Raw genomic sequence first — 19,035 nt, 5'->3', positions numbered from 1 at the left:
ACACACAAACAAAAAGGCCGTGTCTCCCTCGCTTTCGACAGTGGAGTGTTACACCTGCTATGTTACTCTCCTGACTATTTAGGGCCTCCCTAAGCACCACCCCCCAAGGGTGCACTCTAACCAACCTTGATATAAATTCCCCAGCAAGACCCTGAGAAGACACAGATTCACCCCCCCAAAACCCAGAGCTCTTAGATCCCATAGAGGCCCAGGCAGAGAAAGGCCAGCAGATTTCCTTTGCTGTCATATTGGTCATCAGGCCCACAATATACTCCCGACTGTCCTCGTGTGAATCAAAAAAGTGCAAATTACTGGGATGCAGAGGGCAAGCCCCCTCGGGTTATTATATTGGGAGTTGCTCATATACCTGGCTGTCGACCAGCTTCTCTATGGTGTTAGCTGATTCCTAAGGCGTTCTTTTAGGATCGTGTGGCATGAAGCATGTCAAGTACCCAGTACACTGTAGGAACTCGACACGTGGTAGATCCTTGCCTCCCCTTGCTGACAAGACTTAAAACCCAGCAAGGAACTTTTCATTTAGGAGCTTAGGTATTAAAAGCCTTCAGACACAAAGTGATGACGCTATTTGGGAATGGTAAAGGTTTGGAATTTACGTTGTAAAATAACGAACAGCCTGAATCCATATGAATTTCCACAAGCTCTCCCAGAATTAGTCTTCCAGGAGACTCAAACTCATTCCTCAAACTGAGCCTTCTGCCAGAGAGCTAGTGCAAAAAAAAAAAAAAAAAAAAATCCCTCCTAGACTCTAATTTCATCTGATGGTGCCCTCTTGTGGCCACAAGAAATCCTACATTTGACTATTTTTACTTTTTTGGATTAATTACTAGGAGCCAGTGATAAGATCTGGCTTACACTGGCTCCTGACAGCCAGAAGCTACATTTTCAGGAATTCTGTGAACTGTCTTTAAACAGAGCCATTATAAAAAAGTAAGTACATAGACATAACTGAATAAGTTATATTAAAAACGAAGTTAATAAGTATTCTAAATTAACCACTTTCTAATTATTCTACGAGTTGGTTTGTTCTCAGAGTTATTTACACCTATCGTGTCTGTATCGAGGAATTATGCAACAAGATGGTGTGTTACCGCACCTCTCTTCCCAACCCCGTATTCAGTTATGTCGCGTTGGTAGCTCGAAACAGGGCGTGGTGGGACTATTTACACCATGGAAATAGGCCAACTTTTCCAGAGAGCTGGCTGTTAATCATTCACCAGCACCCCATGCCCACATCCTTGCTCCATGGGAGCTGTGAGCGAGGTAGGAACTAGTCAGATGTTCCTGTGGACTAAGTAAGGGCTGGTGAAAGTCTAGGACTGTACCGTCCTATACAGTAGCCACCAGCCATACGTGGATATTTAAGTTTAGACTCAAATAGATTAAATATAATTAAAATTCAGTTCATCAGTTACACTAGCCACATGTCAAGTGTTTAATAGTGCTTACTGTGGCTACCCTATTGGATAACACAGATGCAAAACATAGAAACTAGGAGTTTTCAGTTCATGAGACTCACTTAGCACAGTTACTATTATTATCCCTTTTCTGCACCTACTGTCCTCCATATAGTTCAAAAAATAATTATAGAATATCTCGTATATAGATGTTGGTGAAAGGGCATAAACTTGCAATTAGAAGATGAGTAAGTTCTGGGGATCAAGCGCACAGCATAGAGATTACAGTCAACAATATTATATACTTCAAAGCTGCTAAGAGACTAGATCTTAGATGTTCTCACTGCAGAAAAGGAATGATAATTATGTGACATGATGGAGGCGTCTGCTAACTATGGTGGTAATCATGTTGCAATATATAAATACGACATATTAAAATATACAAACATGTTGTACACTCTAAACTTACACAATGTTACATGTCAATCCTATCTCAATTAGAAAAAAAAAAAACTATTACAAGAATATCCGCTCTGTGCCAAGCACTTCCTCGGGGCCCAAAGGTGAATACAAATGGCCCCCACTCTAAGGAGCTTACAGACTAGTAGAAGAGAAGAGGGGGGAAAATACAGATTTCAAATACAATTTCTTTTTTTAAAATTTTTTAATGTTTATTTATTTTTGACAGAGAGAGACAGACAGACAGAGAGAGAGTGTGAGTGCAGTAGGGGCAGAGAGAGAGAGGGAAACACAGAATCTGAAGCATGCTCCAGGCTCTGAGCTGTCAGCACAGAGCCTGACTCGGGGCTTCGAACTCACGGACTGTGAGATCACGAACTGAGCCAAAGTCAGATGCTCAACAGACTGAGCCACCCAGGCGCCCCTCAAATACATTTTCTTAAAGCCCAAGAGTGGATGTTGTAGGAACAAAGAGAAAGGACACTTAACCCTACATGGGGGTGCCAGCAAGGATTTTAGAGTTGATGGTGCCTATGGCCAGATGAAGAAAGGCAGGAGATGGATACCAGGCAGGGGGAGCGTGGGGACAGGTAAGGCGAGGTGAAAGGGCATGACGACGTCCAGGAGAAGTCGAGCAGTTCTGAACACCAGGATGCGAGGCGTGTGGTGCTGTTACAGATGGACAGTGACCACGTCGTGGAAGATTGGGTCAGACTGAAGGGCTCGGACCCTATCCTGGGGCCAACAGAGAGCCACAGCAGCTTTACCTATGGGGAAAATGGTAGCACTGGCCCTTTGAACAGTCTGTCTACAAGATAGGCTAGATTTAAGGGACCAAGTAATCATGGTGGCAGCTTGATTATGTTATGATGGGATAAATCCACACGAGAGACAATGTGAACATGAGCTAGGTCAGTGGGCACCTGTTAAAAAGGAGGAAAAGAATCAAGAGATATATAAGGGGGTCAAATTATCAGGATTTTCCAGGTGGCTGGAAATGAGGGTTAAGGAAGACAGATGGCCCAGGGATGACCCCAGGTTTTTGAGTGTGACAATGGGACCCTTAGCCACTATACACCAGGACGAAATACAAAGAGCAGGACACCCCTTGGGGGTCAGCAGCAAAGCAGACCCCATCCTGGAGTCCATTCCCTGAGACCCACTCAGCCTCAGCACCTGTAACTGCCCAGCTCTGGCTGACAAGGGAATGGAAGGGTTCCCCTGGGCTGTTTCTCAGATCTGCTCACCGAACAATGATGGAACTACCATGCTGTAAGGACCATGGGGCAGCCGGTCTGGGCTTCCAGAGGCATGGAGAGGCCTTGAGGTCGGATTTCAGGATCTGAAATGTGGGAAGGTAACAGGATCTGGGGGTGGAACTTTAAGTTAGCAGGTCAACGGGGGCTTATCCATGTCGGCTTAGGGTGGGGATCACATTTTTCTTGGTGCAGTATTACACCTATGACTGTGACATAGCTATATCGCCACAGGAGGAAGAGTAGAAGAACAATCTAGAAAACCAGGAGTGCTAAGAAGCCAAGAACACCTCACAGAAATCGCGGAGCACAAGCAAAATCAAAGAAGTTGAACACTCACCCAAGACGCATCTCCTGTGAGATCTCCTGGGCTTTGGAAAACTCGGAAGCCACATGCCAGAGCCCCAGGCGCCTGCAACCTCATTACAAAGCCAGCTCTCTAGTGCCAATGAGTGAACTCGACCTGCTTCTGGGCAGCAATTCTAAGGTCATTGGAGGAACAGGGAGGGACAACCAGAACTCTAGGTCTTATTTTCATGTCTACATGTTCCTTGAAGCTTGAGCACCAGGGGACTCTCTCCATACCATATACAGGTTAAAGAAAAGTAGCTTCATGTTCATTTCATCCATACTTCCCAGTTTAGAAATCCCAAGGAAAACCGTAGCATAGAATATAAATAGACACACACACACACACACACACACACACACACACACTCCTTACCCCATGTAATTGGACTCCCCACTGATTGATGCAGATCCCTGTCCCAGCTTCTGGGTGATTAGCCCATTCTCCTGGCCACATTCCGTAATGAACACCTTCCAAGAACTCTGAACCGGTAACTCTGAATCTTTTTGTCCTTATCTGTGTTCTCTAAGCTAGCCTCCTTCCACTGGACCTTCTTCAATTGTGAATTTCTAAACAGAAGCCATGGCATAGTAATCTTTGGGTAACACCAACAGAGGGCAACCGAGCCCTTCGGATCACGGAGCTTCTGTATTTAAAAGGATTTTACTGGAGGTGTGCTGGAAAAGAAGGGTAATCTAAGTCCCAGGTGATGAACTGTATCCATGCCAAAGCTCTACCTGAATATTACTAACACGCCCCTTTAAGATTTAGTTTCTGTGGGATTGTTATAAATGATTCTCTGAATTTGGTCTGCATGAATGTGATGTTTAGAGACAGATGCATGTGTGAATGTCTACATTTCCAAATCAGTGTCAATAAAAACACTGACAAGGGATTAAAACATCCAATGTTTATGGGCGGAAGGAAAGAAGAAGGAAGTGCAAAGCAGGGAGGGAGATCATGCTGACAGAGTGTAATGTGGAAAAGGTCACCCCAGTTGTCCTCAAACTGTTAGCAAATTGGTTAGCAAATCAGCACCACCTGGAGGCCCTGTTGGACCACAGAAGGCCCATCTCGGGTTTCTGAGGAGCAGGTCTGGGGTGGGGCCCGAAGATGTCCTCTTCTGACAAGTTCCAGGTGCTGCTGCTGGTCTGGGGACCTCACTTTGAGAACCACCGGGTTATAAATCTCCATGCCCACCCACTCTCAAAAATCACATGATCAAGGAGATTAATGAAAGGTTAAAAAAGCATCCAGTTTTATTTCCGAAAGGCCAAAAAAGTGTTATTTCAAAATGTGGGCAGGCATCAGCAAATCCATAGCCAGATTACAGAACCATTTTCTGCCCTTTCTATGACTAACAAAAACGATCCCGATTTCAGTGTCCACATCCTCCCTTCCCCAAAGTACATGTTTTCTGAGTTGAGAGAAATCCCAGGCCAGAAAAAAACAAAACTTTTTTTAGTGTTACTTATCTTGAGTAAAATTGAATTATCATTACTCATTTTGGGGAGGGAGATCTAGGAGATCAATTTTTTTTTATAATAATTAACATGTGATTTACCTTTTTCATGCTCATTCTCTTATAAGTGTATGGTGGAGTTTTCCAGAAACTACATGATACGTGATGATGTCATTGCTCTGATGTTGACATATAATGAACTTATTACTATTGTTTATAAGAGAACTAATAAATAATATTTTTTAAATTTAATTGTTTTAGTGTCTAAATATGGTATCACTAGCTATAATGACATGGATTAAAGCTCTTTGGGCCTCAATGTTTTTTAATAACATACAAAGGTCCTGACAAATAGTTAGTAAGTGCATCATCATTGGTCATTCCATTAATGCAAATCAAAATCACACTGAGATACCACGTCATGCCCACTAAGATGACGTTAAGCAAAAAGAATAACAAATGTCGACAAGGATGTGGAGAAATAGGAATCCTCATACTTGGCTGGCAGAAATGTAAAATGGTGCAGCCACTGTGGAAAGCAGATTGGTAGTTCCTCAAAACTTTTTATTTTATTTTATTTTTTATTTTTTAAAATTTACTTCCAAATTAGTTAGGTAGTTCAAAACTTTTAACATACGGCTACCACATGACCCGGCAATTCCACTCCTGGGCGGATACCCACAAGAGATGAAAACCTATGTCCACACAGAAATTTGTCCATGACTATTTATAACAGCATGATCACCAAATAGCCAAGAGGTGGAAACGACCCAAGTGCCCATGAATAATAAATGGATAAGCAAACCGTGGTCTATCCATACACTGCAATGTTACTCAGCCATAAAAAAGAATAAAGTATTGATACATGGTACAGTGTGGGTGAACTTCAGAAACATTATGATAAGGGGCGCCTAGGTGGCTGAGTCAGTTGAGCGTCCGACTCTTGATTTCGGCTCAGGTCATGATCTCATGGTTCGTGGGGTCAAGTCCTGCATTGGGCTTTGCTCTGACAGTGTGGAGCCTACTTGCGATTCTCTCTCTCCCTCCCTCTCTCTGGGCCCCTCCCTCGCTCACGCTGTCTCTTTGTCTCTCAAAATAAATAAAATAAACTTCAACAACAAAAAAAGAAACATTATGTTAAGTGAAAGAAGCCTGATACAAAAGGTCACATGTTGTATGATTCCTTTTATATAATATATCCAGACCAAGTAGGCAGATCCAGGGAGACAAAAAGTAAGTTAGTAGTTAACTGTGGCTGGGGAGAGTGATTATCTAATGTTTTACTCAACAATCTGTGAATATGCTAAGTGCCACTGAAGGGTACACTTTTTATGATTATGTGAATTTCATTCGCCTCAATTAAAAGAAACAAAAAAAGAGATCCTGCGACCAGAATATTTGCTCATCGCTGGTTCCATTCATGATCCCCCAAGAACAGTTTTCAGCTCACAGTAGAGGACCAGGGTCTACCTGAAGTTTTTATGGTGGTTTACTTTCTAATATTCTATTAAGTGAGTTATTTACAAGACCCTGAATTTTTTAAACTAAAATTAATATATTACTAAAGTTTCCTGAAGACTCTCAGTATTCTATTGGAAATGTGAAATTTGCATTGCTTCCAGGAAGAATGCTGTTACTGATAAATTACTAGGACCATCTTGGGTTGGTTTTGGTTTTTGATTGGCATTCTTTCAGCTAAATTATAAATTATTGTCAGTACTTTTCATATAAGGGATGTGTCTGATGGCCCCCCAAATGTGCTCATCATAATCAGTGTAACTTGTGGTGGGTTTTCTGACTTATTGACCGTGTACAGTGATAGATCTTTGCATCAGTTGTGTTGTTGGCTTATAATTTTCAAGTAACCAGGTTTTAAAGCACAAATGTGTTCTTTTTTAGTCGGGGGGGTGGGGGGGGGGGTGGGGGAAGAGCACAAGTTGGGGAGGGGCAGAGAGAGAGGGAGACAGAGAATCCTAAGCAGGCTCCAGGCTGTCAGCACAGAGCTCAATGCAGGGCTCAGACTCACAAACCATGAGATCATGACCTGAGTCGAAATCAAAAGTCAGACGTTTAACCAACCCAACCGAGCCACCCAGGCACCCCTGAAACACAGATGTGTTCTTATTTAAAAGTAATCATTATGGCTCCCAGTTTCCAGTCTGACATAGAAGGAACTCGGAAGCCATCACTCCCCTTCTTCCAAAGAGAAAGTCCTGAACAAAGTGAAAATCGGCAACTCTTCTTAGATCCATCAGACAGTTGAAATCTGGCCAAACCTCTACCCGCAAATTGAACAGAGAGGCGGGAACAGTGAATCACAGTGTACCAGGAGCAGACACTGGGCTAGTGCCAAACTGATGGACTGTTGGAGGACCAGTGCAGACAAGTCCTTGGAGCCCTGCCTGGACTTCCATAAGTTTTACCTCCAGAAGACATCCAAGGTTCTCAGGGTGAAGATCAGAGAAAAGCCCCCTCACGCTTTTGGCAGGAGAAGGAAGAAAGGAACCATTTTGAAATACCTTACCAAGGCCTGTCCTCAGGAGAAACTATTCTCCCAACTTTCTTGGGTTTTACTAGAACCTAACCAACTGGAGGGAACAGAAATACCCAACCCTGACCTGCTCTAGCCTTCCACATAGGGAAGGAAATTATGTAGCTCCAGCCCATCTGAGGGGGGCAAGAAAAGAAGCCAAGGGTTTCTCTGGTCTGAGTGGTTCAAGTGGGGCCTCACATTGGCACTGTGGCCAGAGGACGTAAGATGGTCCTTATTTCCCTAGCCTGAGCCATGTACCCTACCTCTAGAACCAAGAGGAGAATCAACAGCTCTCATGAGTTGCCTGGAGTGAACAGAAGAGTAAGACCTGAGTGAAAAGTAGGTCATTACCAAGAGAAGGGAGAATGGATGTTGACCCTTTTCTTTGTGACTTTGCTCACAGCAAGTATTATTCTATTGAAGAATATCCTCAACGGTCACATCAGCCATACCATTAGGAAGCTTCAGAAGAGCCAGGTCAAAACTCAGTCATGGGAATGGGAGGAAAAAGTGTGGACAATGGATTTGCGGCACTGGCATACAGGAATTTTTAAGGGTGTAGAAAGATGTCTTTGACGTTCTTCCATTGACAATATGCTAGGTTGTCCAGAAGAAACTGGGACTCGCTATCTGAGCTGCGGCAGTAAGGTCTGGAATGAACTGCACTGGGTGGGTGGGGGGGGGGGGTGGGTGTTGAGCTGGCGTGGGGGGAGGTCACTGAGAAGACAGGAATGCCAGTTGACTTGCAAGCTGGACCCAAGTGATTGGAGGCTCCTCAGCCCCTCCTCTGCCCTTGGAATGTGGATTCCACTTGCCTTTCTGCCTCTGGGAAGCTGCTCCAAGGACACAGCCTTGAGACTGTGATGTGGTGTTGAAAACATCTGCACCTACTTAAGGCTCCTTTATAAACTCTTAAGATGTGGTGGGTGTGTGTGGAGATCCACCTGTCTTGCTGCCATCCCAGCCAAGTCTCATATGTAAATTCCCTTGCTTATTCAAACTGCCACCTGCCAGCCTGGACTGGGCTGCCTTTTTCTTTCCAGTCTCTTCCTGCCCTCCGCCAGCCTGGAGGCGGGATTCACATTTCACTGGAGAAGCACCAGAAGAGGCTGCAAACCAGCAACAGGTGAGCCAGCCAGGAAATGGGAGAAATGGGTCATGGGAATGAGACATCGCAGGAAAATCCTGGGTTGGTCAGTGAGCTCCATGTGAGTCGGGTGCTTATGGACTGCCACACAAGGCTGGGGTGCCCTGAAAACACCGGCTGCTTTCAGGGGCTTGCTTGACAAACCGCACACAGTGCACTGGGTGGAGACTAGATGTGCAAGGCTGTGCAGTGAGCTGGCCTCTGCCGAGGACAGTTCTGCTGGCCACCAGTGCCCACCTCAAGTCAGAAAGCGAGAACAATCAGGGAAGGATGTGCGGGTGCCCACTAGCCTACTGGCTTCGGGGTGAGCAGACAAGGTGGGAGAGCAGGATAATAGCGCCCTTTTACAAAGCTAGGAGGGCTCCAGATGCTTTGGATTAAGATCGGGACACTTGTTGACAGAGCCTGAGTAGGATGCTGAGAGATGAAATCCGGGAGAAAGGGATAAGAGTGAAGAGAAGGATGCTATGGTAATTGATGAGAAAATGGATAAAATGCCCCAAGCCGTCTGACCCCTAATATGAAAGAAAATTATTTTTAAATTGCAATGACCCCAAAACACCCAGGGGAAAATTTACAGTCTTTCTCTGTCCCCTAAAGTTGTAAGTCTTGTCCTGTCTTTGAAATGTGAACACCCCAAGAGGTAACCAAAACATTGCTCACAGAGACTGAAGAAAAGAAAGGGGGGCGTTAAGTTTATTTATTTATTTTGAGAGAGAGAAAGAGCACACAATCAGGGGAGGGGAAGAGAGAGGGAGAGAGAGAATCCCAAGCAGACTGTGCGCTCAGCGCAGAGCCCGGTGTGGGGCTCGACGCAGGGCTTGAACTCAGGAGCTACGCAATCACCACCTGAGCTGAAATCAAGAATTGGCTGCTTCACCGACTGAGCCACCCAGGTGCCCCAAGGGAGAGGGAGGCTTTTTCAAAATGCAGATTACTGTAGGAATTCCCAGAATCCAGTGCACACCCTCCAAACGGTCACAGATATCAGTAAAAGGCTTTAGCTGTGGAATTGGGTACCCGGTTATTGGCTAGAGATTGGGAATGAAAGCACTGATATAGAAAGTTGGAGGTCTGTGGAAAAGAAATATTAAAAAAGAAGTTTTATATGTAGTCGAGCTATGATTAGCTGAGCTATGAATAAAATAGACTTACATAAGCTAAAAAGAAAACAGAGTTATACTATCAAAAGTACACTGGTACAAAATTAGAAAAACAAAATTTCTTTCTGTTGAAGGGATAAAGTTTTCTTTGATTATTGGCTTGCTTTTCTTAAGAAATTGTAAACAAAGGATTTTCTTTACCTTTGATGTAACCTACCTGGGAAACAAAGGCTCCGTGTTTTGTCTTTATCAGGTCTTTGATTACTTAAGAAACTAAGTCTTCTCTGTTGGAAAAGCCAAGTTGTTTACAACTATGTCACTTCTGATTATATGTTCAATTTCATGAGAAGCTCTGTCAAAGAGGAAGTGATACTAAACTTTCTTTAGGGTATATTTGTATGAAATTCCCCGAACTCTGATATGTCCTAGTATAACCATACCTATAACCGTCTATAACCTAGTACAGCCAGGTCTAGAACCATGGCCATTTGTACGTCTTTTGTCATTTGCAGACACTTACTGTTTTATCTGATGCTTTGGCAAAAAGCATTCTTGCAAAGCATTCCTGACAGGTTTCTAATAACTAAGATCGATTTGCCTTCATGTGGGAGATATAATAACAAACCTTCCCAGCAGTCCCCCAAGGCTACCTGCACAGCCCATCCATATGCATGGGGTAGTACTGGGGTACCTGTTCCTATTCTCCCCACATCAGTGAAATGGGCCCATTACATGGATGATATAATGTTACCATGTGAAGACTTGCCTCTGATGCAGGACATCCTGCAGGCTTTGCTGGAGCATCTCTGAGACAGAGGATGAGCATTGAACCCACAGAAAATTCAAGGCCCATTCACTGTAGTAAGGTGTTGGGTGTCATCTGGCCAGGTAAAACACCTGTTGTCCCAAAAGCTGGGATTAATAAGGTGCAAGCTTACCTGGCCTCTGGGAACATGAGAGAGGTGCAGGCTGTCCTAGGGATTTGGGGGGGGGGGGTTAGTGGACTTTGCTTCCCCACCAGGCACAGTGTTCCTGTCCCTTACGCTGCCTGGCAAAGAGAGGGCACATGTGGGACATGGGATCAGAGTAGCAAGCCACCTTGAGAGGGCAAAACTAGTAAAACAGATTAAAGCTGTGGGCAGCTCCTGAGCAGGGCTGCTGTGTGAGTTAGATGCGTCTGTGACTCTGGAAGATATGGTCAGGCACTGTGGCAGAGACAGGAGATTGTGCCCCTGGGACTTTAGTCCCACCTCTGGAAGGGGACAGAAACCTGAGCTGCCCCCACAGAACAGGAGCTCCCCTCTCACACGGCAGCCAGTGCAGCGGCCAGGGAGCTGAGCTCAGAGCGGTCTGGCTGGTGGTCACCCATGAACCCTGGCCCATTGCACCCACGGCCCATTGCACTGACAGCTGGGTGGGCTGCTCTAAAGGGACTGACCCTGTGACTTGGACAGTGGAAAGCAGAGGGGTGGGTGATCATGAATAAACCTTTGTGGGGCCAGGATGTATATGGAAAGACATTTGGGTCCATCTGCAAGAGTCTAAGGCATCTTGACTGTTTTTCATGTCCGAGTTCATAACAGACACGCCCTGGCAATCAGGAAGCTGATGCCTTAGCTCAGGTATGAGCCCTAGCTACTGACTTGGGTGCATACTAAGAGTGGCCACTGCAATGCCCAGGTAATATAACCTATTGCCAGAAATTTCAAAATGCCCTTAAAGTATAGTGTCTTGGTTAATGTAGTAACAGCATGTCCTGTATGTTCTAAATGATGCCCAAGGCAACACCAAAAGAATCTGGATCCAACTTCTGGGGAAGATGGCAGAGTAGGAGGATCCTGGGCTCACCTCATCCCACGGATACACCTAGATAGCACCCATGTCAGTGTAAATCACCCAGAAAACACCCCAAAGACTAGCACAACAAACTGTCCACAGCTAAATGTGGAGAAGAGTCCGCATTGAAGAGGGTAGGAAGGGCAGACACGAGGTCAGGAGCCAACCAGACCCACAGGACTGTCTGCAGGAGTCAGGGATGCTGTGGGTGCAGAGAGGGGAGAGGAGCAGACCCCACAACAGGCACCCCAGACCTGAGGGACCCGCACTGGGGAGACAAATCCCCATAAAATTAGGCTCTGAAAACCAGAGGAGCCTAACTTCATGAATTCTTACAATCAGTGGGACTTAACATGTAGAACTTTAAAAATCTGCAGGCTCAGCTCTGGAAGAGCCAGAGGGTGATAGGAAACTGAGTCCCTGCCCTTAAAGAGACAGCGCAACAAATACCCCTGCTAAGATACAGCATAGAAGCAGCAGTTTGAAAAACATATGGGAAGGAGATGTATTTACTAATCTCAGAGCATGTCTTAAAGAGGCAGGGATCTTTGGAAGACTTCTCCAAGAATAAAAGAGCTAGGCACCTGGGTGGCTCAGTCAGTTAAGCATCCGACCTGGGCTCAGGTTATGATCTTGCAGTTTGTGAGTTCGAGCCCTGTGTCGGGCTCTGTGCTGACAGCTCGGAGCCTGGAGCCTGCTTCAGGTTCTGTGTCTCCCTCTCTCTGCCCCTCCCCCACTCACATTCTGTCTCCTTCTCTCTCTCTCTCTCTCTCTCTCTCTCTCTCCTCAAAAATAAAAACAAACATTAAAACAAAAAAGAAGGAAAAATAGCTGGAGGGTACCATTTCCACCCCACCCCCACTAACCTAGATACAGGGACACCTGTGGGAAATAGCACAGCCCAAACACTCTCCACTCAGCTTGCCAATGGCTTGCCCCACCCCCACATCCTTTTGCAGACCTGCCCCCTGCATCCCAGCCTGGGCAGCATTTTCCTGTGCTGCAGCCCCCTGCCTACAGCAGACTAGATCTGTGATGACCTTGCTGGCACCACATGCCCCACACCTGTGTTTTTCTGTGGATCCACCCACACCCCCCCCCCCCCCAAACAACACGCTTTTGGCATGAGTCCATCCAAAACGGCACCACAGGCCTGGTAGTGTGCAAGCAGCCCAGACAGGACCCAGCACCGCTCCAAGGTGCTCCCTGCCCAAGGGAGAGGGGAAGACAACCATGCCCACCAACTCAACTGCAGCCCCAGCAGTGGACTCCGGGAAGACGTCTGGTCTGACTACAAGCCCACCCACCAACGAAAGCTTCTCGGGACGACAGGGGGAGAACCCCTGCAGCTCTGGGCTACCGCGGCTCTGGCAAATGATGGCCTGACTAAGCTCAAGTCCAAGGTGGCCCAGACTGGCCCACCAACAACACAGGGACCAAACCCTGCCCACAAAATGGCAGAGAGCCACTGCAGACAACGGGACTGAAGGCAAATGTGGCTCAGCCACAACAGCAGGACACGGACGACACACGTGGGAGACACCCCTGAAGTTCCAGCTTCCGGGGAACAGGGGACACTGCACTGCAGGGCATTAAAGGACCTCTTCTTCATAAGGACACTACTTTCAAGAGCGATATGTAGCTGACTTTCTAACACATAGACACAGGTATAGAGGGTTATACAAAATAAGCAGATAGGAAAATATGTCCCAAATGAAAGAACAGGACAAAGTCACAGCAAGAGAGCTAAAGGAAACACAGATGAGCGATATGTTTGATAAAGAATTTAAAGTAATTGATGGGGTTTTGGAGTGGTGGGGGAGCGGTGGTTCGGAGCCAATGGCCAAGGAAGAATTCTTGACGATGTCTTTGGTGCAAAAAAAGGTGATTTTATTAAAGCACAGGGACAGGACTAATGGGCAGAAAGAGCTGCATTGGAGTTGTGAAGAGCGAGTGGTTATCTACTATGGAGTTGGGGAGGTAAAGTCAAGAGGAAGTTTCTTAAAGGGTTTTCCATATACTAAAGACTCACAGATTACTGGAGCCCTAGCTATTGTCAAGGTTGTTTTTCCTTCAAGCAAAGCATTAACATTAAGACAGTAGGGAGTTCCTGGAAATTAGGCTATTGATAAGATATTTATAAACTGATGGAGATTACAGTTTAATCATTTGTTTTCTGTCCTTTCCTTTGTTCTTGGGCAACCTCCATAGAGCCTGAGGAATATCGCACCTGGGGTTGGGGGGTAGCGGTTTGTGGGGTGTCAGCTTGCTTTATGTTCCCTCATCAGTAATGATCATAAAGATACTCACTAAACTTGAGAAAAGAGTGGAGGACCTCAGTGAGACCCCTAACAAAGAGATTAAAAAGAACCAATCAGAAATAAAGAACACAATAACTGAAATTAGAAATATACTACAGGGGGAGAACCTGGGTGGCTCAGTTGGTTGAGCATCTGATTTCAGTTCAGGTCATGATCTTGCGGTTAGGGAGTTGGAACCCGGCATCAGGCTCTGTGCTGACAGCTCAGAGCCTGCAGCTTGCTTCATATTCTGTGTCTCCCCCTCCCTGCCCTTCCCCTGCTCACACTCTGTCAATCTCTCTCTCAAAAATAAATAAACATTAAAAAAAAAAGAAATATACTACAAGGAATAAATAGTAGACTAGTAGACTGGAAGCAGAAGAAAGGATCAGTGATCTGGAGGATAAAGTAATGGAAAGCTAAAAAAAGCTGAACAGGAGAAAAAACAATAATAATAAATGAAAATAGATTAAGGGAACTCAGCAACACCATCAAGTGTAATAACATTCACATTATAGGTCCCACAAGGAGAAGAGAGAGAAAAGGAGACAATTTGTTTGAAGAAATAACTGCTGAAAACTTCCCAAATCTGGGGAAGGAAACAGAAACCCAGATCTGGGAGGCACAGAGAGCCCCCAACAAAATCCACCCAATGAGATCCACACCAAGACACAATATTTAAAGTGGCAAAAAGTAGTTGATAAAGAATTTTAAAAGCATCAAGAGAAAACAGTTATCTACAAAGCAAATCCTATAAGGCTATCAGCAGATTTTTTTTTTAAGTTTACTTATTTACTTTGAGAGAGAGAGAGAGCAAGCAAGAGAGGGGCAGAGAGAGAGAGGGAGAGAGAAGCTGTCAGCACAGAGCCCTCAATCCCAAGAACCTTGAGATCATGACCTAAGCCAAAATCAAGAGTTAGAAGCCTCACTGACTGAGCCACCCGGGAGCCCTATCAGCAGATTCTTCAGCAGAACTTTGCAGGCCAGAAGGGAATAGCATGATACATTCAAAGTGCTAAAAGAAAAAACCCTGAAATCAAGAATCTTCTATCCAGTAAGGCTACCATTCAGAATAGATGGAGTGATAAAGAGCTTCCCAGACAAACAAAATTAAAGAATTCATCACCACTAAACCAGCCTCACAAGAAATGTTAAAGGGGCTTCTTTGAGTGGTAAGGAATAACCACGAGCAGGAGTAATAAAAGTAGGAAGCACAAAAGCAGTAAAATTAAATATATCTATAAAAATCAGTCAAGGATTTTTATCATATGATAAGGTATCATATGATACCATATACCTAAAATGTAGAGGTGGGGGAGTAAAAATTTAGTGCTTTTAGAATGGGTTCAAACTGAAACTACCAACTTTATATAGACTGCTATATGCATAAGATGTTGTATATAACCCTAATGGAAATCACAAATGAAAAACCAGTAATAGATATGCAAAAAATAAAGAAATCCAAGTATATAAGAAATCCAGCAAAACAGGAGAGAAGAGAGCAAGAGAAGAAAGGAATAGCAAGAAACTACAAAAACAAACTTAAAAGAAGAATAACAAAATGGCACTAAATACAAAAATATCAATAGTTACTTGGAATGTACATGGACTATATGCTCCAATCAAAAGATACAGGGTTATGGAATGGATAAAAAAGCAAGACCCATCTGTATGTTGCCTACAAGAGACTCATTTCAGACCTAAAGACACATGGAGATCGAAAGTGAAGGAATGGAAAAGCATTTATCTTGCAAATGGAAGTGAAAAGAAACCTCGGGTAGAATACTAATATCAGACAAAATAGACTGCAAAGCAAAAATAACAAGAGAAAAAGAAGGATGCTATATATATATCATCATAAAAGGAACAGTCCAACAAGAAGACATAATAATTATAAGCATGTATACACCCAATATGAAAGCACCCAAAAACAAAGCAGCTCATAATAAACATCAGGAAGTAACTGATAGTAATACAGTAATAGGAGGGGACTTTAACATCCTACTTACATCAATGAATAGATCATCCAAACAGAAAGTTAACGAGGAAATAGTGGCTTTGAATGGCACATTGGACCAGACAGATCTAACAGATATATTCAGAACATTCTGTCCTAAAATAGAATACATATGCTTTTCAAGTGCTCATGGAACATTATCCAGAATAGATTACCTGTTAGGCCACAAAACAAGCTTCAACAAATTAAAAAAGATTGAAGGATGCCTGGGTGGCTCAGTCTGTGTCCAACCTTTGGTTTCAGCTCAGGTCATGATCTTGTGGTTCATGGGTTCAAGCCCTGTGTTGGGCTCTGTGCTGGCAATGCAGAGCCTGCTTAGGATTCTCTCTCTCTCTCTCTCTCTCTCTCTCTCTCTCTCTTCCTCTTTCTCTCTGCCCCTCCCCTACTTGCACTCTAAATAAATAATAAAATTTTTTAAAAAACTTAAAAGATTGAAGTCATACCATATAGCTTTTCTGACCACAATGCTATGAAACTAGAAATCAACCACACACACACACACACACACACACACACACACACACACACACACACACAAAATCTGGAAAAAACACATACACAGAGGTTAAATAACATGCTACTAAACATTAAATGGGTCAGCCAAGAAATCAAAGGGGAAATTTAAAAAAATACATGGAGACAAATGAAAATGAAGACACAATAGTCCAAAATCTTTGGGATGCAATAAAAGCTGTTCTAAGAGGGAAGGTTATAGTGATATAGGCCTACTTCAAGAAACAAGAAAAATCTCAAATAGACAACCTAACCTTACACCTATAGGAGCTAGAAAAAGAAGGACAAACAAAACCCAAAACCAGTAGATAGAAGGAAATAAAGATTAGAACAGATATAAACAAAATAGAAGTTAAAAATACAATAGAACAGATCAATGAAACTAAGACTGGTTCTTTGAAAATATCAGCAAAATTGGTAAGCCTTTAGCCAGACTCATCAAAGAGAGAGAGAGAGAGAGAGGACTCAAGTAAAATCAGAAATGAAAGAAGAGAAATAACAGACACCACAGGCATATAAAGGGTTATAAGAGAATATTATGAAAAATTATATGCCAACAAACTGCACAACCTAGAAGAAATGGATCAATTCCTAGAACCATAAAACCTTCCAAAACCAAATCAGGAAGAAATAGAAAATTTGAACAGACCAATTATCAGCAATGAAATTGAATCAGTAATCAAAAACAAACCAAAACAATAAACAAAAGCCCAGGACCAGGTGGCTTCACAGGTGAATTCTACCAAACATTTAAAGAAGAGTTAATACCTATTCTCAATCTATTCCAAAAATAGAAGAGGAAGGAATGCTTCTAAATTCATTCTATGAGGCCAGCATTATTCTGATACCAAAACCAGATAAAGATACTACCGAAAACACACACACACACACACACACACACACACACACGGAGAGAGAGAGAGAGAGAAAACTACAGGCCAATATTTTTGAGATGCAAAAATCAACACATATTGGCAAACTTAATCCAAAAATACATTAAAAATATCATTCACCACAATCAAGTGAGATTTATTCCTGGGATGCAAGGGTGGTTCAACATTTGCAAAGCCATCAACATGATATACCCCATTAACAAAAGAAAGGATAAAAAACATGATCATCTCAATAGATTCAGAAAAAGCATTTGACAAAACACAATATCCAGTCAGGAAAAAAAAAACACTCAAAAAAGTATATTTAGGGGCACCTGGGTGGCTCAGTCGGTTAAGCGTCTGACTTCGGCTCAGGTCATAATCTCGCAGTTCATGAGCTCTAGCCCTGAGTCAGGCTCTGTGCTGACAGCTCAGAGTCTGGAGCCTGCTTCTGATCTGTGACTCTCTCTCTCTCTGCCCCTCCCGGGCTCACACCCTGTCTGTCTGTCTGTCTCTATCTCCTCTCTCTAAATAAATAAATTTTTAAAAAGAAAAAAAAGAAAAGAAAAAGGAACCCTCGTGAACTGTCAGTGGGAATGCAAACTGGTACAGCCACAATGGAAAACAGTATAGAGGCTCCTTGAAAAATTAAAAATAAGATTACTCTATGATCCAGCAATTCCACTACTGGGTAGTTACCCAAATAATATAAAAACACTAATTAGAAAAGATATAGGCACTTCGATGTTTATCACGGCATTATTTACAATAGCCAAATTACAGAAGCAGCCCAAGTGTCCATTGATAGATGAATTGGATAAGGAATATCCAATATATATATATTGGATATATATAATGGAATATATATATATAATGGAATATTACTCAGCCATAAAAAAGAATAAAACCTTGCCATTTGCAACAACATCGATGGATCTAAGGGGTATTATGCTAAGTGAAATAAATCAGAGGAAGACAAATATCATATGATTTCACTCATATGTGGAATTTAAGAAAACAAACGAACACAGAAAATAGAAGACAACCAAAAAACAGATCCTTTAATGATAGAGAATAAACTGATGGTTACCAGAAGGGAGGTAGGCAGGGAGATGGGTCAAATAGGTGAAGGGAATTAAGAGTACACTTATAATGATGTGTCACTGGTAACGTCTGCAGTTGCTGAATCACTGTATCATTCATCTGAAACTAATGTAACACTGTATGTTAACTGGAATTAAAAGCAAAATGTGATGTGCCTCTCTCCCACATCTGTGCTGAATGAAACTTTGAGAGAGAGCACCTGTCTTGCAACAGCAAGTTTCCACGTAGAAGCTTTTCTGTGAGCCTGGATCGCAGTGTGAAATCCCAGAGCAGGGTCTTAGGCAAACTGTGATAAACGTAGCTTGAATAAGAAACAAACTTGTGTTGTTATAAGCCACTAATAGGTAACGACTGTGCCACCGAAGCCCAACCTGCCTGTTTCTGATTGATGCGCTACCATGCAGAGGTACATAGAAATTGTAGCTTTTGTTTATTTTTTTTTGAGAGAGAGAGTGAGCAGGGGAGGGGCAGACAGAGGGGGACAGAGGATCCAAAGTGGGTTCTGTGCTCACAGCAGCGAGCCCAATGCAGGGCTCGAACTCACGAACCGCGAGACCATGACCTGAGCCGAAGTAGGTTACTCGACCAACTGAGCCACCAGGTGCCCCGGTATTTAATCCATAATGAATCAGCTTCACCCACTAGTTGGCAGGAAAGTTAAAACAAAGT

General features: G+C 43.5%; 2 protein-coding genes across 4 annotated transcripts in view; one reads left to right on the top strand and one right to left on the bottom strand.

The window, feature by feature from the left end:
• IL2RA (interleukin 2 receptor subunit alpha) overlaps positions 1–5,193 on the top strand; it is a 55,252-nt gene extending 50,059 nt beyond the window's left edge. Inside the window, exon 8 of the mRNA XM_027073351.2 lies at positions 3,365–5,193. Coding sequence (XP_026929152.1) covers positions 3,365–3,389 — 25 coding nt within the window. The 3' untranslated portion in view covers positions 3,390–5,193. The remainder of the gene's footprint in view (positions 1–3,364) is intronic.
• The window catches only part of FBH1 (F-box DNA helicase 1), a 214,528-nt gene that overhangs the window by 50,321 nt on the left and 145,172 nt on the right, over positions 1–19,035 (bottom strand). The window lies entirely within an intron of this gene.

The sequence above is a fragment of the Acinonyx jubatus genome, chromosome B4, assembly GCF_027475565.1.
Source record: "Acinonyx jubatus isolate Ajub_Pintada_27869175 chromosome B4, VMU_Ajub_asm_v1.0, whole genome shotgun sequence".
Classification (NCBI taxonomy): Eukaryota; Metazoa; Chordata; class Mammalia; order Carnivora; family Felidae; genus Acinonyx; species Acinonyx jubatus.
The sequence above is the reverse complement of the archived record's forward strand: the minus strand, read 5'-3'. Positions and strand labels throughout refer to the sequence as shown.